The sequence below is a fragment of the Ziziphus jujuba genome, chromosome 8 (assembly GCF_031755915.1).
Source record: "Ziziphus jujuba cultivar Dongzao chromosome 8, ASM3175591v1".
Taxonomy (NCBI): Eukaryota; Viridiplantae; Streptophyta; class Magnoliopsida; order Rosales; family Rhamnaceae; genus Ziziphus; species Ziziphus jujuba.
Genome location: NC_083386.1, coordinates 10,050,471 through 10,073,450, shown reverse-complemented (window position 1 = coordinate 10,073,450; position 22,980 = coordinate 10,050,471). Strand labels below are relative to the sequence as shown.

General features: G+C 30.1%; 3 protein-coding genes across 5 annotated transcripts; all 3 read left to right on the top strand.

Moving 5' to 3' along the window:
* Positions 1-783: 783 nt before the first annotated feature.
* LOC107413282 (ubiquitin carboxyl-terminal hydrolase 2) lies at positions 784-5,313 on the top strand. 2 transcript variants are annotated; one of them, XM_016021197.4, is made up of 6 exons: positions 784-930; positions 1,516-1,562; positions 3,216-3,262; positions 3,884-3,930; positions 4,064-4,166; positions 4,248-5,313. In XM_016021197.4, exons 2-6 carry the CDS (start codon positions 1,532-1,534, stop codon positions 5,022-5,024), a joined length of 1,005 nt encoding a protein of 334 aa, XP_015876683.1. In that variant the 5' UTR covers positions 784-930; positions 1,516-1,531; the 3' UTR covers positions 5,025-5,313. The 2 variants fall into 2 exon arrangements, with proteins under 2 accessions (XP_015876683.1, XP_060675732.1); XM_060819749.1 differs by lacking the exon at positions 1,516-1,562 and having other exon boundaries at positions 827-930.
* Positions 5,314-8,583: 3,270 nt separating this feature from the next.
* Positions 8,584-11,138, top strand: LOC107413254 (cytochrome P450 CYP82D47). 2 transcript variants are annotated; one of them, XM_060819918.1, is made up of 3 exons: positions 8,584-8,652; positions 8,751-9,844; positions 10,357-11,138. In XM_060819918.1, exons 2-3 carry the CDS (start codon positions 8,816-8,818, stop codon positions 10,981-10,983), a joined length of 1,656 nt encoding a protein of 551 aa, XP_060675901.1. In that variant the 5' UTR covers positions 8,584-8,652; positions 8,751-8,815; the 3' UTR covers positions 10,984-11,138. The 2 variants fall into 2 exon arrangements, with proteins under 2 accessions (XP_060675901.1, XP_015876648.3); XM_016021162.4 differs by having other exon boundaries at positions 8,591-9,844.
* An 8,771-nt stretch (positions 11,139-19,909) lies between these two features.
* On the top strand, positions 19,910-22,079 carry LOC125421526 (cytochrome P450 CYP82D47). The gene is made up of 2 exons (XM_048470724.2): positions 19,910-20,960; positions 21,453-22,079. The coding sequence occupies exons 1-2, from the start codon at positions 19,938-19,940 to the stop codon at positions 22,077-22,079; spliced, it is 1,650 nt and encodes a 549-aa protein (XP_048326681.2). The 5' UTR covers positions 19,910-19,937.
* Positions 22,080-22,980: the final 901 nt, after the last annotated feature.

Genomic DNA, 22,980 nt, shown 5'->3' with positions numbered 1-22,980 from the left:
ATGATTTTTCATAGAAATGGAATATATTTTATTTTATTCTATTTTATTTTGTTATATGTATAACCAATTTTTATTTCTGCTAGATCATTAGAAAAAAAATTGTTTCAATGGGTTGCTATGAGAAAAATATAATAATTTAGGGGAAAATGTGAAAATTTTTTAATTTGAGGAGAAAATATAAGATGCTTTATATTTTTTTTACTGTAATATATAATATTTTTAATAGTTGAAACTGAAAAGAGTGTGTAAAGTTCATAGATGGTGTATTTAGAACCCAATGAATTCAGGGTAGACAATAAAGCTAAAATCTCTTCCCAACAAAATGGGCTGGGCTACAAGCTCTTAGGGCTTACTGATCATCGACATAAAAAGTGGAGGATATTAAGGTCCAACGTATCAAATCCATTTAATGTTCACCAAGAAACGAAAGCTGCCAAACCCATTTAAAATTGAGAAAGAATAAAATTACAATAATATATTTTTTTGTTTTACTAATTCCTTAAAATTTCATCTGTCATATCTTTTAAAATTATAGAAGTATTTTTTTAAAAATTTATTTTTCTCAAAAATATATATATCTTCCACATAAATTTTGTATGAGTAAAAATGTGTAGGGTTTGTATATGAAATTTATAATAAAAATAAACGTGAAAAATTATTTCTGTAATTTTCTTTTTAAAAAAATAAAAAAAAAATATTTCATCAAATATGTTAAAGAGGAAACAAAACAACACCGGTTAAAATTCAAACCAGCTCTTGAAAAAACATATATATATATATATATATATATATATATATAATAAAATAAAATAATAAAAAAGGGAAAAAAAAAATGAAAACCCTCAAATAGCACAGAGAGCAGAGACACTGAGCGACATTGCGAAGGCACGAGACCTGAAGAAGCCTATTACGACGTCGCATCGGTTTCCGGTGAGTTCTCTACCTCTCGGTTCCGGCTTATTCTTCTTAGCTGAGCGTTCCAACGGCTTTGTCACACCAGTAACCATAGCTTTTCACCATGAGCATGAAATATACCCGACTTCAATTTTAATTTTATTTTTCTTTAATTATTCTATAAATGTTTTTTTGGGGGAACTTGGTCCTAAGTTTAAATATTTTTTTTGCTCTTAAGGTTTTCCTTTCTATGCTTTCCATGGCTATTCAATTTGTCTCCTACTGACAATGAAAACCCAGTGACGAAGCCAGCTCTAGCTACTTGTAAATCTGTTCGTCAATGCCCAAAAATTTGAATTTTTTATTTTTTTAACTATTTTTCGGTTGTTTTTTATGGGTATTCGTCTTGATGCCAAAAAGACTGATTATTTTTGTTGATTTTATGGTAGGGGTAATTTGTTTATTTTTGTTTTGATTTTTGTTGGACAATGGAATATTTTTATTAATTCATTCATTATCATGAGGAACGCTCTAAGTACAGTTAATTTGTTTAAGCTTGGAATTCAAGTTGTGAAATTTGCACCTTTTTTTTTTTTTTTTTTTTTTTTTGGGGGGGCGCAGAGAAAAGATCCCAACCATGTCTTGGTGCACAATAGAGTCCGATCCAGGTATGTTGTTATAGCATGGCTCTCTTTCTGTTTTCTTTTCTGTGAGGGATTTTCTATGACATCTCCTTTATTAGGCCATGTTTTGGTGAATTTTATTAGCTTATTAGTATAGTTAATATATATCACACTTAAGAAATTTTATTATTTTCCATTCTTCTTTTGTTTTATGCGAAAAAATTAATTCATCTTTAAGTTGGATGCTGAAGATTTTGAGAGTTTAAGGTTTGCTGGGTTGCTTGGGATGGATGCGGATCTCAATATTGACTTATTGACATGTATATTATTCAAGATTAATTTCTATATGGCATGTTATGCCAGAAGCTGTATTTGCTGCAATGCTTCTTTCAAATAGTATTCGTACCTTCTAATAATATATATATATATATATATATATATATATATATATATATATATATTTATGTTTATATAGTTAAAATTGATGTTCTTATTTAATCTTTTGTTTGAGCCTCTTAGGATAAGGGCTGAAGATTGAAAATTTACAACTTTTCTTTCTTGTTGGAAGGCAGTAAGGGCTATGAAGAATCTACTACTTCTGTAATGCTTGGTTTTTTAGAATCATTATATCAACTGCTAAATGTCCAGTTCTATTCAAAGCTTAATCTAGAGAATGGAAAGTATTTCATCATACTTTCACTTCCCATATGCCAAAACCTACCCATCTCATTCTGTCGTAGTGTCCTCCGGTTTTATTTACATGGATGTGATAGTTTTCTTGGAAACGGTTTAAAATTGGAAACGATTATTTTAGGTGTGTGTTTATTCTTCATCTTCTTAGGACTCTTGTATGCCATTTGCTTCCAATTGCTGAACTTTGGAAGCCACCAAACTTAATGTGGTTAAACTTAGTTCTATGACTTTTAGGTCATTCTTTGTGTGATGTCCTGTGAATTGTTTTTCCTGTGCTTCAAGAGTAGATTTTTCTGATTGTTTGAGCTTGCAGAGGTAGCTTTATTTTTCTTGGGTGTTATAATTTTTGCTAGGCGGGCATATTATTTCAGTGTCATTTTCGTGATGATATTGAAAAACTAATAATTTAAAATGAACAGCCACTCTCAACGTTGAAATCTTACTTTGCTTAAATGTGCAACACTCTTACATTTTACAACAAGCAATAATCCCCATGCAGAGCCTAATAATCTAAAATTTTATCCACACACACACACACACACACACAGATAAACATATAGAACCAGCAAAAGGATTTCACAGTGTAATTATCCTTGCATGCGCTCAAATTTGAGGACGCATGAAAAAGTTTAAATACACATATAAGATGTATCACAGAAAACATGAATTAAATAAATAAAAAAAATATTATAGTGTATATTTTTAAATTACTTGAAACTTTAGATGGTATGTTTTTTTTTTTTTTTCTTTTTCCCTCTCTTTCTCTCTCTCTCTCTTACTATACCTCTCTTATTGGCTAGTGATTGTGCTGTACTTTTGAAAGTTGACCTGCTGTCGCAGTCATGAAGGATCCATTTTTCTGCCTCTGCTTTGATTCAGTGATTAAAAAGTTTACATTGTCTTTAGTTGGTAGTTAATAGCAGGAATATGCAATGTGTTGAATGAGTGTTATTGAGCAGGTTCATAAATATAATTTTACTAAAAATATTATCGCCTTGTATCCAGGGGTGTTTACAGAACTTATCCAGCAAATGCAAGTAAAAGGCGTGCAGGTAAGCCTTCATAAATTTATATATGTGACATTGTTTGGTTTTTCAACTTATTATGGGATTATCATATCTTATAGTTGATATCTTTTCTTGTTGTTGTTGTGTAAATGCTTCCGATTCTCGTCATTGCTTTAATTATTCAAATGCTGTTTTGTCCTGATCAACCTTATTTATGGGGTGTCAAGGTTTCTAGTTATTGCAGAATAAAATGGAAGGGACAATAACTCAAAAGAAATACATTTTCAATTGAATTAGATTGTACTATTAGAAAAAGATTCATTTACTTGCAGGCATGCGCTTAGGATTTAGGAGTAGGTACACAGGTGGTACTTTATAATTTTGTTTTACATTATAAATTGCAGAAATCATTGCTGAACTGTGAAACTTTCCAAGTTCATGATTTGTTAGTTTCTTGATATTATGATTGACGAAGCGGTGCCGTAAATTGGAAATTTATTTGAATACTAAAGATAGAAGTTTATATAAAATTTGATATATTTGTTCCTTTTAGTGACAATTTTGCTGGAAAATTTCCCTTCCATTGTGATTGTGTTATATGGCCTTCTTATTGAAACTATTTAGCATTTTTATGTATTTTGTTAATGATGTTATGTATTTTGTCAGGTTGAAGAATTGTATTCATTGGACCTTGATTCTTTGAACAATCTTAGGTGAGTTAGCAGAAATAGTTTTATGTTTTGGGCAGATATCCACACTTCCATGATAACAAGTTCTTCACAATTTCTACTATAACTTTCCCACAACATTTCTTTCTGTCTCCCCCACCCCCGTTCCAATTTACAGGCCTGTATATGGGTTGATTTTCCTATTCAAATGGCGTCCAGGGGAAAAGGATGACCGCCTTGTAATTAAGGACCCAAACCCTAACTTGTTTTTTGCAAGCCAGGTTAGTTTCATTAAAAGTTAATATGCTGGTCTAAAATCACAGTTGCTAGCTTACAGTTTTTGTTTGTGCGCCATCTTTTAGGTCATTAACAATGCTTGTGCAACCCAAGCAATCTTATCCATACTGATGAACTGTCCGGATATTGACATTGGCCCTGAACTGTCAAAACTCAAGGAATTTACAAAGAATTTTCCCCCTGAACTCAAGGGGCTGGCAATAAATAACAGTGAGGCAATACGTATTGCCCATAACAGTTTTGCAAGACCAGAGCCTTTTGTTCCTGAGGAGCAGAAGGCTGCTGGAAAAGATGATGATGTTTATCATTTCATAAGCTATTTGCCTGTTGATGGTGTGCTGTATGAGCTTGATGGATTAAAGGAGGGACCCATAAGCCTTGGGCAGTGCCCTGGAGGGCCGGGTGAGATGGATTGGCTGCAGATGGTGCAACCGGTAATCCAGGAACGAATTGAAAGGTATGCTAAAAGTGAAATTCGATTCAATCTGATGGCGATTATCAAGAACAGGAAAGAGATGTATACTGCCGAACTCAAGGAGCTCCAAAAGAGGAGGGAGCGTATCTTGCAACAGCTTGCTGCCGTGCAGTCAGAGAGACCGATTGATAGTGGTAAATTCGAGTCACTAAACAAATCTCTTTCAGAAGTAAATGCTGGGATCGAGGGTGCCACCGAGAAGATCTTGATGGAGGAGGAAAAATTCAAGAAGTGGAGAACAGAAAATATTCGTAGGAAACACAACTATATACCGTTCTTGTTTAATTTTCTCAAGATTCTTGCTGAAAAGAAGCAGTTGAAGCCCCTTATTGAGAAGGCAAAACAGCAATCAGCTGGCCCAAGGTGAATGGTGTTTGGTTATTCTCACTGAATGTACCATATAGAATGGGTTTTGTTGTTTTAACTTCATTTATTTCTCTCTCTCTCACTCTCTCAGATGTTTTGTTTTGACCTATAATAACTTATTTTTACCTAGCTCCTCAATACTGTGTTTCCAGGAATTTCGTTAAATCCCAATACCCAAAGTTACTTGCATTTCTGTTTGGGATTAATGGAACACATTTCTTGCTGGTATATGAATGTGCCGTGTTGAAAGGACTATATATATATATATATATATATATTTATTTTGTTTATGTCAAATGTTTTTCACCCGAATACAACACGTTGAGATATATAAATCCGCACATGTCCACTAAATTATCATCTACCCTAACAACACAACCTGTTAAGTATAGTCTCGAGTTTGATGCAGTTTGATAATGTATTCAAATGAATTTGTTTGATTGATTTATTTATTTTAAAAAATAAAATAGAAAATCATCTCCATACTGTCTGGGACGAAAATACAAATTTAAAATAAACTAAGAAACCAAAACATCTGTCCCTAAAAAAAAAAAAAAAAAAAAAAAAAAAATCCGCATCACGAAGTTGAGAAGAACTTAGGTACGATGGCCGTGCCAAGTCATTTTGTACAAATGTCAATAATCACATGCAAAAATAAAAAAAAAAAAAAAAATCAACTATTTGATACTTATTATTTTTTTTAATTTTTTTTTCCTGTTGGCTGAAAAACAATTTGATATTGTCATGTGCATCATAAAAAAGATGAAGCTTACCAAATATTTAAGATAAATATCACTGTAACACCTCTTCATTTATTATTTTTTCAATACTTTATTTTTATTGTAAAAATATTTGTATAACATTTTCACATTTCATTATTTTTAAGATATAATACAATTTTTTACAACTCTTACTAATGGGGTTATAGTTTGACCCAATTACTTTTCCCTTAAGTATTTTTTTTTTTTTCACTTCTATAGTCTCCCCCCCCCCCCCCCCCCCCCCCCCCCCCACAAAAAAATTCTAAGACAGTAAAAAAATAAATAAGAACATACAAACACAAACACACGTACACACTTCCAAAATAGCGATGCTAAAATCTCCTTTCTCCAATTTATCAAAAACAACAAGAAAAAAAGAAAAAAAAAACGAAAAATAACAAGTTATATATAATAACCATAATTATCCTAAACATAACATCAAAAATTAAACTTATTCACATTAAATACATTTGAAATTAATTTTTTTATTAAAAAAATTAACCATGAGTTAGATCATATTACTTTCATTTATTAATTTTTATTACTCTTTAAAAGAATTTCATTAAATAAATATATATGCATCAATTTTTTTTAATTTATTAAGAATTTTAAAAAGCAATTATATTGATATTTTTTAATATAAATATAACATTTAAAAAATAGTAAAACAGGGATTACAGTGATAACGTGAATGCGGTATTGAAATGTGAGAGATTATTGAGTCTTGCATCATGTTATCTGTTTTCTTCCCATGAAATTAGGAAAACCAACATCAATTTCTTAATAAATATCCTGTCAAACTTTAACCAACTGCACTAACCATGGTCGATACATCTTTTGCTTTGATTTAATCGCAAATTCGCAATTGACAAAAGGCTAGTCTCGTCATTTTACAAAAAGTAAAAAAAATTAAAAAAAAAAAAACATTATCCTTGTGAACCTTCTGGACTTTGTAATTTACGCCAAAAACGTACAAAATGAATGATTCTTTTTTAATGAATACTAAAATAAACGATAATAATTGAACAAACATAAATATAAATAAAATAAAACAATAGAATCAATATATAGAGGTGGCGTGGTATATCAACGATAATGAAGGGGAAAGAAAGTCAACTGGGCCATCACCATTCTGATCGAGTCAACTACCTATTTCATAAATAATAATAATAATTAAAAAAAAAATGATTGGAACATTTGTTTATGCTAACAAAATCATAATATGGCCTACAGAAATCTTAGTCATTTTCTAACTTTGCCTTACTGAAAAATTGATCATTCCTAAAATTTCTAGACATTAGTCTTTGTATGGGGCCAGAAGCAAAAATCAATGTCTTTCCCTCATATTTCCATGACATCTCTGCAACATAGTTAGGATGGCATGAGAAAAAATTTTGGCCAAAAAATAAATAATAGGGAAGTTTCTAAATTCGGTAATATATATAATAAAGGTTTAAGTATTTATTAATATTAGTTAATTTTTAACATATATGATTAGAATATAATTTCTGGTAAAATAATAATAATTTAATATATTAAAAAAATAGACAAATAGTACATAATTGAAAAAAGTAAATGAATAAAATAAAATAATCTTTTGGTACACATTTTTTTATATTGTTGTAAAAGAGAAAAAATAATAGAAATTATTTATTTTTTAAAATTATATATTTTTCACTTATATAATACAAAAATACATTTAATATGTATATTTAATTTTTCCTTAAAGATTATCTTTTCCGTAAAAATACAAATTTATTTTAAAACTACATACATGTAATATTTGTGAATTTAATAACTAAGCTTCAATTCTTTTTTTGTTTTTTTAATTTTAATAATTTTTTGGATTCTTATTCCAAGTTGGTTTCTCCTTCGAAGATGTTGGATTTTAGGTGCTTACGTATGTTTTATTATTATTAGTAAATTTTAAAAGTTTTTAAATATAGATATAATTAAACCTACATCACTTGATATGATTAAGTATGTTAATCAAGAGTTTCATTTACAAGAAAAAAATATATATTAAAAAAGTTAAATCTAGAGTTTCGCTGAAAAAACATAGATAGATGACAAAATCTGGCGTTGAATAGCACCAAATCCAAATCCAAAAGCTTTCTTTTTTTCTAAATAAGTAATTAGTATTATATATTTCCAAGTAAAATGCGTGATAATAAACTAGTTCGACATTCAACATGAAAAACCCCACCACTTCCATTAAAGTAATTTCCATAAAGCTAAGCATTTACTCTCACCGCATGTAAACAATTAAAAAATTTTAATGCTAAATAATATGTGAATAATTAATAATGTCACTAATCAGCACATTTTATATATAACCTAATGTCGGTTGTTGGAAAACGATTTTTAATAAAAATATTCATTGGAAACTGGTGAGGTATCGTAGCCATGTATAAATCCTTTTGTTTTCTTCCATATTGGCTAGCTGGCCACCATTTTTGGCAAAGCTTTTGAATGGGACACACATGACATAAGATCCTAAAAATGCCACACACATGATGGGAAAAATTTCAAGTACCCCCGGCGTATGGAGTGATCATTACTACTGCCTATCAATTTTTGACACATGTACAATTATTTTCCCATTTGGAAACCGTTTGAACGTTTTCTCTGGATGTTTACTTTTATTATTATTATTATTTTTTTTTGGGTCGAATATCCGGTTCATTTACTGGTTTGTGAGTTTCTTCATCAAAACATTACTCTATACTTCCTTAAAAAAAATAAATAAATAATAATAATAATGAAACGGAAACCCTATCAAAAAATCATTTGTGTACCTAGCAAAATGAGCAAAATAAAATAAAGGCTTCCAAAAGCTTGGCATAAGTGCTAACAGAAAGATACCAAGTAATTTCTCTTAGTATAGTAATCTCATACTCAATCATTTGCTTTGATAAATCTCTACATAGCTGACGTGAGGTGCTGGATATTTAACTATTTTTCAGGTGATCTGATATTTTATGCGTCATCTGTCCTCATATATGAATATCATTACTGTTTTAGACCAGAAATGATGAAGTCCTCAAATTCCTCTTTTCAACACAGTATTCTCTCCGTGCTTTCAATCTTAAAAATGGAAATCTCTTCTATTCAAGCGATATTTGGAACTTTCATTGCCTTTCTTCTTCTCCACAAAGCGTGGATAAACATTGTCAAACACCATCACAACAACAAGAACAAAGGTAAGAAACTGCCAGAGCCACCAGGTGCATGGCCTTTAATCAGTCACCTTAACCTTCTCCGGCAACGAACTCCGGTTTACCGAATACTAGGAGGCATCGCCGACAACCACGGACCGATCTTCTCTATCCGGCTAGGCACGAAAAGGACCATGGTGGTGAGTAGCTGGGAAACAATAAAGGAATGCATTAGTACAAACGACCAAGCTTTCCTCACTCGTCCAGCTTCTGCCGCTTCAAAATACATGGGTTACGGAAATGCTCTTTTAGGCTTAACCACAAACATACAATACTGGCGACATGTTCGGAAAATCGCAATCACCGAGGTTCTTTCCAACCGCCAGCTGGAGCTCCTCAAGAATGTAAGAGCTTCTGAAGTACACACCAGCGTCAAGGAACTGTACTTGCTATGTTCCGAAAACAGAGGAAGTAGTTGTTCATCCATGGTGGACATGAGCAGGTGGTTTTCGAGCGTGATTCTCAACATACTCGTCGGGATGATATCCGGAAAACGGTATAGCAGCAAGGACGACGATGAAGATGGGGAATCTCGGAGATTCATAAAAGCTATCCATGAGTTCATGTATTTGGTTGGGATGAATGTTGTTTCGGATGTTATTCCGGGAACGGAGTGGTTGGATTTGCAGGGGCACATAAAGGCCATGAAGGCTAATGCTAAGAGGTTGGACTACTTCATGAGTACTTGGCTGGATGAGCATCTTCAGAAGAGGAAAGATGGTAAGATGAAAGAAGAGCGTGACTTCATTGATGCGTTGATATCATATATGGCTGATGATGAAGATGCAGATGGTTCAATTTTTGGATTCAAGACCCAAAATGTCATCAAGGCTACTGCAGTGGTATGTTTGTTATTCGTTTCACAACTGTATTTGAAGAAATTTCCACTTTATTCTACGAAACGAGAAATTTCATATCCAGGTTTATTAAATATAATTTCGTTTTACCTTTCTAATCTTCCCCCCAAATTATTATGAATTTTGTAATTTTACCTTCTAAACTTCAAAAATCATCACATTACCCCTAATAAAAGTGCAAAATATGCTATAAGTTAGGATCAAAATGTGTTTTTTTTTTTTTTTTTAATCATAAAAATATATATAATCTCTATGCCTATCTTTCTAAAGTTTTTTTTTTTCAATAAATAAAAATAAAAAAAAAAAAAAAAAGAACCTTTCTAAGGGTAAAATATTCTAGCCCCTAAATTGCAAAGCGCGTCAAATTGCCCCTTGAACAGTCGTTTTTTGTCACTCTAGTGTAGTTCCTATGGACTTTGCTTTTAGCTAACACTTTCAACTAATTAGAATCATGATCTAAATTTGTTGTAAATCTAAAAATTTTGTTGATTATGCAGAATCTTATAATAGGCGGTACAGATACCACATCTTTGACCTTAATTTGGGCACTTTCATTGCTACTAAACCATCATGAAGTGCTAAAAAGAGCACAAGAAGAGCTAGACATTCATGTTGGAAAAGAAAGGTGGGTGGAAGAAGCAGATATTAAGAATTTGGTATACTTCCAAGCCATTGTCAAGGAAGTACTACGCCTATACCCTGCAGGTCCCCTCGGAGTACCACGTGAAGCCATGGAAGATTGCAATATTTCAGGTTATCACATCCCTAAAGGGACAAGATTGCTCCTCAACATATGGAAATTACACCGCGATTCGCGAATTTGGACTGACCCTGATGAGTTCAAACCTGAAAGATTCCTCACCGGCCATGCACACTTGGATGTTAGAGGTCAAAACTTTGAGTACATTCCCTTTGGCTCTGGTAGAAGAGCATGCCCTGGAATTTCTTCTGGCTTGCAAATGGTTAACTTGGTTCTGGCTCGTCTTCTCCAGGGCTTCACCATGACTACACCGAGGAATGAGCCTGTGGATATGGAAGAAGGTTTAGGCATAACCATTGCTAAAGCAAAACCATTAAATGTAATGCTTAGCCCTAGGCTTTCACATGCTTTGTATCAGCCATGAATCATAGGAAAAAAAAAGTTTGGAGTACTATTTGGCATGTTATTGATGAGGAGCAAATCAAATGTAGCAAGCTAGCTTTGGTTTGCATCCTTTTTAGTTGGTTTGTATGGCTTATCTCTACTTGGACTATGTTGAATTTATTGTCACGTTCGCTCTGAACGATTTCAATTTAGTTTCAGCATTCCAATTGATCATCTTTGTCATAGCTAGTCAAAGCTATTTATGACACATCTTTTGGCTCCAAAGCTTGGTGAATCTAATCCATTTATTTATTGTCACATAATTGAAAGGCTCAAATGTACCAAGTTTTGAAGCATATGAGAAAACTCTAGTTGAAAAAAAAAAAAAAAAAAACTGTCAGAACTAAATTTTTTCTTCTAGTTCCTTCATCTTCTAACAAATTTTTATTTCATTATTTTCTGAAAAAGATTGATATATTTTTTAATTTAAAAATTACTCATGTGTATGAGAAAATTATTGATCAATAAATCTGCTAAGGTGGGTATTCTTTATTTTTCTCTACCTCAAATTTTTGGATCTCAAATTGAACATAGTGTTCATACTTTTATGTGTTGGAGTAATCTATTATTCGATGCTTTGAAATTTTTTTATTTTTGTGATAATATTATATATTTAAATGTATAAATTATCAGCTCTTTTATATATTTGATGATGAGCAGAAACACAACGAGCCTCCTATATACAAGGATTCAAAGTGTGCGACCAAATTTTAGGATTTAATGGAGTCTCCACAAACAGTCTCTATTCCTTATTATTTTCATGCATGACTATTTATATATATAGGACAGGACCCTCTGCTTTTAGGTGACGAAAACTCCGCAAAGCTCTACAATTTCAGCTCCTTAATACATACACTACATAATTTCAATTTCTCTGCTTTCCTATATAAAAGAAAACCCCTTCAAACTAACTAATTTCCAAGTCTTCAATCCCCGAAACACATACATTATAAATCATCTTAATCAGAATATTTCTTCATAGCTTAAGACCCAAAACTATGGCTTCAAGGGCAATTGTAAGTTCCTGGAGGAAATGAAATTGTTCAAAAATATGAGACTGAATGTCATATATTGGCAATGGAATGTTGAAATGGCATATGGCATTAGAGACGCTCTAAAATGACCAGGCATTTATATATAATAGGCTTATTTACGCTATACTATAAGATGACAAGACAATTATATGTAACATTTACTATAAAATGATAAGACATTTATATATATATATATATATATAATATCAATTTAATTAATCGAGTATTTTTATTTTTTTTTAACTAATTTAGTAGTGATGTAGTTGCCATGCATCCATATGTTTCTCGTTTCAAAATAGATATGCAGAGCAGCACTCCACTTCTATTTGCATAAGTGTTGGTCCAAGGGCCACAGGATTATTTTCCCACTTCTACGTACATGCAATTTCCCACTTTCCCTGTTTTCTATTGGTGTTACAATTTTTCAAAATGTGTATTATGAATCTTTTCAATTTGCGTATAAATAATAGCTCATCAACTCATTCAGAAAAACCATAAGAAACAAAGTAAGGTGAAAGATTTTATCACCAAATTAAAGCAGGAATGGGAATGAAGAAAATGGGTTTGATCATTGGGTTCCTCATGGGGCTTTTATTCCTGGATGGATTGGTTCTTCATGCCTGCTAATATCCATCACTATGTTTCGTTGCAAGTTTAATTATTTACCCTCCCCTAATTATTGGTTGGCTAGCGTTAATGCTGAATCAGGTGGTATCTTTTTTTTTTTTTTTTTTTGATTAATTATGTAATGATAATTAGTTTGGTGCATTCTCTAATTTGGTCCTCAGATTATATTTGAGAAGATTATATATATATATATATATATATATATATATATATATATATATATATATATATATAACTAGGATCGAATAAGATCATTCATATTAAGTTCTATTTTTTTGACTTTTAAATTACATCACAAATTAAAATTTAAAATTATATTTATTAATCACTAGATACCGATAAAGTTTATTTTCTTTAAATAGGGTTTTAATATGTTATTAAACACATATTTGTTCATTTTTTAAAATTTTAAATCCTAATATTTGATGTAATCTAATAATTATCAAAGGTAAAACTTATTTTATTAAAATAAAGTAGACTTTATTTGAATCCCACTGTGTGTGTGTATATATATATATATATATATATATAGAGAGAGAGAGAGATAGCGATTTTCAGTTTTCGATTGCAATCTTAAAATGCACAAATATGATTTTATAGTCTTTGGATTCATTCCATGGTAGTGATTAAAAGATACTGAGGCTCAAAATTGAACAAAATTTATTTTTTATTTTTTATTTTTGAATCTAACCCATTTTGATGACCTACAATTTAGTCTATGTATAATAATTATAAAATGTGAGTATCCGCAACTTAAAAAGACCAAGGGGAGTGTATTTAATTTAGAATTTAAAGAATTTTAAAAATATTTAAAAATTTAAATGTATTCGATTTAAATTTTAAAAAAGTTCATATAAGTCCAAATATATTCAATTCAAATTTTAATAAATTTTATAAAAAGTCTATTAAAATACAAGAGTATTTAATTAGGACTGTAATTTTTTTTTTAATTTACAAGTTTTTAAAAAGTTATTGATTTTATAAAATTTTAAAAAATGATGAATTTTAATAAATTTGAAATGATTTTAGAGATAAAATTGTGAAGAAAATTATCAATATGAAATTCAATCTTAACTTCAAAGATTTCATTAAATTCTTATAAATTATTTATGGAGTTTATGGAATTCCATAACAATCCATCAAATTCCTTTAAAGTATATAACTCATTTTAAATACATTAAGTTCTAAATTAAATATACATTTTTAAATATATAATTACATATAATGAATCTCCTCTCTATAAAATTTTTGTTCAAGATTTATCCTAACTTATTTCCAGATGTTAAATGATTTATTACTAGAAATAAAATGATCCTAGAAAAAGGGGATAGAGAATTTCTATACATGCATATATTATATATATGCTTTTATATTTTTTCTACACAAAAATTATCTAATTAATAGACTCCATCAAATAACTTATATTTTATTCCATATATATACATATTACTGAGCGACAATCTATGACAATAGGATGCTATGCATAGAATATAAATTGTTTGCTCAAGCTTAATTGATGATTTCTATATATATATATACACATATTAATATATATATATATATATATATAGTTTTGCCATAGAAAGCGTTTGTTCCCCTCTATGGTATATATATATATATATATATACAGAAATATTACAGTGTGAATTGTCCGTATGCAAACTCATAGTATTAACAATAATTTTTAAAAAAATCATTGTCAATATTATTTCTGTATAATAATATTGACAACGATTGTTTTTAATGCGAACCATTTCCATCATAAACGGCTTACATATATATATATATATATATATATGTTGGTTATTATGTAGTGACTTAGGTGGGCATATCCACTGTGATTGGTGCAGCTTAAGGAGGAGAATTTTACAAGAATATGTGCCACAAAAAGCATGCTTACTGTCAATGGAGGCTTCACAGATCCCACCGTTTATGTCCGGAAAGGAGAACATTTGTTAATGTCCACAATGACGGCAGTTATGCTCAATCATTAAGAACTATTAAGAACCATTGAATCATCAAGAACGATTGAATTACATGATCAAATACATATAACATATAATTCAACGGTTTTGAATTATTAAATTAAAGTATATTTAACTATTAAAGAACAATTGAATTATATGATCAAATTCTTATAATCCAACATATTAAAATAATTAAGTATATTTATCTTCAAATTAAAAAATTAAAGATATTTTCACATAAGCATCATATATATATATATATATATATAATTAATATAAAATAAAGTTTATTTTACATTATTAAACTAAAATCTATTATTGATGACTATTAAATTATTTCAAAGATGAAGATTTAAAATTTAAAAAAATATACAAATATAAATTTAATAACATATTAAAATTTTATTTTAAAAAAATATATTTTTTTCTAATTTAATAATAAATAAATATAATTTTAAATCTTATATATCATATCAAAAAATTAAAAAAATAAAAATATTATATTAATTTTTACGTTAAAGATTTTATTTGAATTGATAATGTAATATTATATATATATATATATATATATATATGGGTGTGATATTTGTGTGGTCTATATGGCTTTCATTACTGTTTAAGATCAAAAATGATGAAGTCCTCCAATTCCTCTTTTCAACTCAGCATTCTTTCCGTGCTTTGAATCTTTGAAATGAAATTCTCTTCCCTTCAAGCAATATTTGGAACTTTCATTGCCTTTATTCTTCTCCACAGAGCGTTGAAAGACATTGTCAAACACCACCACAACAACAAGAACAAAGGTAAGAAACTGCCAGAGCCACCAGGTGCGTGGCCATTAATCGGTCACCTTAACCTTCTCCTGGAACAAACTCCGCTTTACCGCGTACTAGGAGGCATCGCCGACAACCACGGACCGATCTTCTCTATCCGGCTAGGCACGAAAAGGACCATGGTGGTGAGTAGCCGGGAAACAATAAAGGAATGCATCAGTACAAACAATAAATAATACAGGTCTAAATATTATCAATATTAGTTAATTTTTAACACATATGATTAGAATATAATTACTGGTAAAATAATAATAATTTAATATATTAAAAAAATAAACAAATAGTAAATAATTGAAAAAATAAATGAATAAAATAAAAAAATCTTTTGGTACACATATTTTTATATTATTGTAAAAGAGAAAAAATAACAGAAATTTAAAAAAAAAAACTATGTATTTTTTCACTTATATAGTACAAAAATAAATTTAATATGTGTATTTAATTTTTCCTTAAAGAATATCTTTTTTCAGTAAAAATTAAAATTTATTTAAAAATACATATATATATATATATATGTGTGTGTGTGTGTGTGTGTGTGTGTGTGTAATATTTGTGAATTTAATAACTAGGCTTCAATTCTTTTTTTGTTTTTTTAATTTTAATAATTTATTGGATTCTTATTCCAAGTTGGTTTCTCCTTGGAACATGTTATGGATTTTAGGTGCTTACGTATGTTATATTATTATTATTATTATAATTATTATTGTTTTATTTATAAGAACTTTTCTTCCTTGAATTTTAAAAGTTTTTAAATATAGATGTAATTAAACCTACATCACTTGGTATGATTATGTATCTTAATCAAGAGTTTCATTTACAAGAAAAAAATATATATATAAAAAAATTAAGCCTAGAGTTTCGCTGAAAAAATTAGATAGATGACAAAATCTGGCGTTGAATAGCACCGAATCCAAATCCAAAAGCTTTCCTTTTTTTCTAAATAAATAATTAGTATTATATATTTCCAAGTAAAATGCGTGATAATAAACTAGTTCGACATTCAACATGAAAAACCCCACCACTTCCATTAAAGTAATTTCCATAAAGCTCAGCATTTACTCTCACCGCATGTAAACAATTAAAAAATTTTAATGCTAAATAATATGTGAATAATTAATAATGTCACTAATCAGCACATTTTATATATACTCTAATGTCGGCTGTTGGAAAACGATTTTTAATAAAAATATTCATTGGAAACTCGTGAGGTATCGTAGCCATGTACATATCCTTTTGTTTTCTTCCATGTTGGCTTGCCGGCCACCATTTTTGGCAAAACTCTTGAATGGGACGCACGTGACGTAAGATCCAAAAATGCAACACACATGGTGGGAAAATTTTCAAGTACCCCCAGCGCATGGAGTGATCAGTACTACTGCCTCTCAATTTGTGACACGTGTAAAATTGGGGGGGGTGTTTGGGAACCGTTTGAAACGGCAACGTTATCTCTGGATGTTTACTGTTTCTTTCCTTTTTGGGTCGAATCTCCTGTTGATTTACTGGCTTGTGAGTTTCTCGGTCAAAACATTACACTATACTCTCTAAAATTATAAAAGAAAAAATTAAAAAAATAATAATAATAAAACGGAAACTCCATCAAAAAATCATTCATGTTCCTAACAAAATGAGCAAAATAAAATGAAGTCTTCCAAAGCTTGGCTAACAGAAAGATACCAATTAATTTCTTTTATTATAATAACCTCATACTTTAACATTTGCTTTGAAAAATCTTTAGATGGCTGACTTGGATGGCTGGACGTGGATGGCTGGGTATTTAACTATTTTTCAGATAATAGTTTTGATTCCTATGTAAATTGTATCTTCATCAATTTAAGTGTATCTCTATAGAATAATTCTATGGTCAAAACCATTTCATATGAATTAAAAAAAAAAACAATAGTTTTGAAAAAACTATCGTTTTTTTCAAAAACCATCATCTTTTTTCTTGGTCTACATGCTAATGGTCCTGATCTTAGAAGAACTCTATATATATATATATATTTGAAAATTATAAATAATTTATATTCTTTTATCTTTTATGATTCGAATTCATATTTTCATTAGTATAAATAGAAATGCTTAACCATTGAAGCTATCCACTTTATCGTGTATACATATATATAATTGCTTTTTTTTCACTGCAAACCTGTGATATTCTTTTTAAAATATTTTTATTTTTATAAAATTTAATTATGCTTGATATTTTTAAGATAAGATTTAGAATAGATAGTTTTGTTTCTTTTCTAGCATATTTAACCATGTTTGATTTCATAAAAATTTAAATAAAAACTATTGTGGTGCAATTTCAATTAGATGGTGGAGTCTATACTTGTGAAAGGAAGAAAACTGGGATTTAGTTTAGCTTTTATTTGGTGCTCTGGTTCAATTGGAGAAAAAAAGGGTTGTCACAAAAATAGAGATTGAGAACCCTCTAAACGGAAGGAATGGGGAAATACAACGTTTATTTGTGCCGTTTTCAAGCGGTTTACAAGGTGGGAAAAAATTTCACACGTGTCAAACCTTGAAAGGCAGTAGTACTGAGCACTCCAGACGCCTGGAGTATTTTGAATTTCTCCCATATGATGAAAGATCCAAAATTGCTGTAATTTTATTTTTTTTGGCGAAGAATGCCTTTTTTTTCTTTTTTCTTTTTTTGTTGTTGCTGAAATGCTAAGAATGCTATTTGTTTGTGAGATGATGGTTGATACTCTGCATATGATATTTAAGAATACAATTAGTTAATATGATTGTTTCATTTTGCTATTAAGGTTAGTAAACTTTAAAAAGTCAAAAATAAAATTTAATGATCCACTTATAAATGATCATGTCAGCAACTGATTATATTGGTACTTATCATTAGAAAAAATAAATAGATTTTATATAAAACCGAACACTTAAAAAAAATATTTAATTTGGCCATATATTTGATTTTGAAATTGCATGATATAATAGGTTCTTCGTTCACATATTTAAAATTATTTAGATAACATGATTTAATGATTAATATATACGGAATGATGATTTATTAGGGGACATGTTTCCAGCCTAATATGGAAGCATTTGTTATTTACCAAAAAAAAAAATATATATATATATATATATAGAAGCATTTGTTTAGTGTGTCATATCAATTGTATTTAAAACAAACATTTTAGTTGAATAATCTTCATCAAATGCCACAAACACCCAACATAAAATAGAAACTAAGCAAAATTATATATATATATATATATATATATATATATATATATATAGGGTAAGATTATGGGACAGATTATTTGTATGAAAATCATATTAAAATTAAAATTATTTTTAAAAAAAATATTAATTTTATTATCACATACACATAACAAAACCTATATTTTTTTTTTTTAATTCACCTACTATGTTTATATATGTTTATATATGTATATATATATATATATATATATTTAATAAATGTTATTATGGGTGATATTTCCAACAAAAAGTTGGTGAGAAGTACTTATTACTGTTCAATTCATACGATTATCAGTAATATGCATGATTGGACGATTGTAATAAAGCCGAGTATATAAAAAAGTTGTCTATATATATACACACACACACACACACACACACACGTCTATATATACACACACACACACGCGCGTACGAGTTTAATATAATAAATGATTTGTAAAGATGCACTCTCTACCCTTCACAAATTTTTTATTATATCAAAATTGTAAAGTATATGTATATTTTTTTTATGTAGATATTCATAAATTTTTTAACTTATAGATGCCTATTACTAATATGTTAAATGAAAAAAATATCATAAAACATATTGTTTGATGTCTATTTGTAAATTAAAATTTTATAAATATTTATACTGTAAAAAAATTTTATATATATATATATATATATAGAGAGAGAGAGAGAGAGAGAGAGAGAGAGAGAGAGAGAGAGAGAGAATTATTGGATTACATGGATTTGATGTAACATATAACATATAATCGAACGGCTCTAAATAATTAAATTAAATTATGCTTAATCATTAAGAAGTAAGAACCATTGAATTGCAAGATCAAACACATATAATCCAGCATATTAAAATAATTGGCATATTTATTCTTAAAATAAAAAATTGAGGATATCCTCATTTAAACATCATTATATATATACAAAATAAGTTTCAATTTACTTTATTAAATTAAAATTTACAATTGATGACTATTTAATCACATTAAAAATAAAATTTAAAATTCAAAAATTGTTCAAATATGATTTTTAACCACATATTAAAATTTTATTTAGAAAAAAATAAACTTTATGATAATCAGATGATTAATAAATATTAAAGGATTAAAAAAATAAAGATCTTATATTAATTTTGATATTAAAAATCTTATTTGATACCGATTATATGAATATATATATATATATATATATATATTATTTTATCCGTCACCCGTGGTGGTATATGGCCGTCGTTACTCTTTAAGATCAGAAGTGATGAAGTCCTTCAATTCATCTTTTCAGCTCAGTATTCTCTCCATGCTTTCAATCTTAAAAATGGAAATCTCTTCCCTTCAAGCAATATTTGGAACTTTCATTGCCTTTCTTCTGCTCCATAAAGCGTGGAAAAACAATGTCAAACACCACCACAACAAGAACAAAGGTAAGGAACTGCCAGAGCCACCAGGTGCATGGCCATTAATCGGTCACCTTAACCTTCTCCAGGAACAAACTCCGGTTTACCGAATACTAGGAGCTATATCCGAAAACCATGGACCGATATTTTCGATCCGGCTAGGCACAAAAAGGACCATGGTGGTGAGTAGCTGGGAAACAATAAAGGAATGCATTAGTATAAACGACCAAGCTTTCCTCACTCGTCCAGCTTGTACAGCTTTAAAATACATGGGTTATGGAAATGCTTTTTTAGGCTTAACCACAAACATACAATACTGGCGACATGTTCGGAAAATCGCAATCACCGAGGTTCTTTCCAACCGCCAGCTGGAGCTCCTCAAGAATGTAAGAGCTTCTGAAGTACACACCAGCGTCAAGGAACTGTACTTGCTCTGTTCCGAAAACAGAGGAAGTAGTTGTTCATCGATGGTGGACATGAGCAGGTGGTTTTCGAGCGTGATTCTCAACATACTTGTCGGGATGATATCCGGAAAACGGTATAGCAGCAAGGACGACGATGAAGATGGGGAATCTCGGAGATTCATAAAAGCTATCCATGAGTTCATGTATTTGGTTGGGATGAATTTTGTTTCGGATGTTATTCCGGGAACAGAGTGGTTAGATTTGCAGGGTTACATAAAGGCCATGAAGGTTAATGCTAAGGAGTTGGACTATTTCATGAGTAGTTGGCTGGATGAGCATCTTCAGAAGAGGAAAGATGGTAAGATGAAAGAAGAGCGTGACTTCATTGATGCGTTGATATCACATATGGCTGATGATGAAGATGCAGATGGTTCAATTTTTGGATTCAAGATCCAAAAGGTCATCAAGGCTACTGCGGCGGTATGTTTGTTATTCGTTTCACAAGTTGACTTTAAGAGATTTCCACTTTATTCTAGGAAAGGAGAAATATCCTATCCAGTTTATTAAATATAATTTCGTTTTACCTTTCTCATCTTCCCCCCAAATTATTATGAATTTTGTAATTTTCCCTTCTAAACTTCAAAAATCATCACATTACCCCTAATAAAAGTGCAAAATACGCTATAATTTGGGATCAAAATGTTTTGTTTTTTTATCATAAAAATATATATAATCTCTATGCCTATCTTTCTAGAGTTTTTTTTCCCAAAAAATAAATAAATGAATAAAAAATCTTTCTAAGGGTAAAATATTCTAGCCCTTAAACTGCAAAATGTGCCATTGCCCCTTGAACAGTCGTCCTTTGTCACTCTAATGTAGTTCCTATGGACTCTGCTTTTAGCTAACACTTTCAACTAATTAGAATCATGATCTAATTTTATTGTAATTCTAAAAATTTTGTTGATTATGCAGAATCTTATAATAGGCGGTACAGATACCACATCTTTGACCTTAATTTGGGCACTTTCATTGCTGCTAAACCATCCTGAAGTGCTAAAAAGAGCACAAGAAGAGCTAGACATTCATGTTGGAAAAGAAAGGTGGGTGGAAGAAGCAGATATTAAGAATTTGGTATACTTCCAAGCCATTGTCAAGGAAGTCCTACGCCTATACCCTGCAGGTCCCCTCGGAGTACCGCGTGAAGCCATGGAAGATTGTAATGTTTCAGGTTATCACATCCCTAAAGGAACAAGATTGCTCCTCAACATATGGAAATTACACCGTGATTCGAGAATTTGGACCGACCCTGATGAGTTCAAACCTGAAAGGTTCCTCACCGGCCATGCACACTTGGATGTTAGAGGTCAAAACTTTGAGTACATTCCCTTTGGCTCTGGTAGAAGAGCATGCCCTGGAATTTCTTCTGGCATGCAAATGGTTAACTTGGTTCTGGCTCGTCTTCTCCAGAGCTTCACCATGACTACACCGAAGAATGAGCCTGTCGATATGGAAGAAGGTTTAAGCATAACCATTGCTAAGGCAAAACCATTATATGTAATGCTTAGCCCTAGGCTTTCACATGCTTTGTATCAGCCGTGAATCATAAGAAAAAAAAAGAAAAGAAAGAAAGTTTGGAGTACTATTTGGCATGTTGTTGATGAGGAGCAAATCAAAGGTAGCAAGCTAGCTTTGTTTGGTATCCTTTTTAGTTGGTTTGTATGGCTTATCTCTAGTTGGACTATGATGAATCTATTGTAACGTTCTCTCTGAACGATTTCAATTTATTTTCAGCATTCCAAATGATCATCTTTGTCATAGCTACTCAAACTATTTATGAAACATCTTTTGGCTCCAGAGCTTGGTGAATCTAATCCATTTATTCATTTTCACATAATTGAAAGGCTCAAATGTGCCAAGTTTCGAAGCATATGAGAAAACTATAGTTGAAAAAAAAAAATTTAATTAAAAAAACTGTCAGAACTAAATTTTTTCTTCTAGTTCCTTCATCTTCTAACAAATTTTTATTTTATTATTTTCTTAAAAAAAATTATGAAATATTTTTAAATTAAAAAATTACTCATGTGTATAAGAAAATTATTGATCAACAACTCTCCTAAGGTGGGTATTTTTCTCTGCATCTAATTTTTGGATCTCAAATTGAACATAGTTTTCATATTTTTATGTGCTGGAGTAATCTATTTTGACTTCCTACACCAAGAGTACTAATTGATTTGGTTGAGCTCCATTCGATGCTTTGTTTTTTTTTTATTTTTTTTATAATATTATATATTTAAATGTATAAATTATAAGCTCTTTTATATATTTGATGATGAGCAGAAATATAACGAGCCTCCTATATAAAAGGATTCAAAGTGTGCGACCAAATTTTAGGATTTAATGGAGTCTCCACAAACAGTTTCTATTCCTTATTATTTTCATGCATGACTATTTATATATATAGGACAGGACCATCTGCTTTTAGGTGACGAAAACTCCGCAA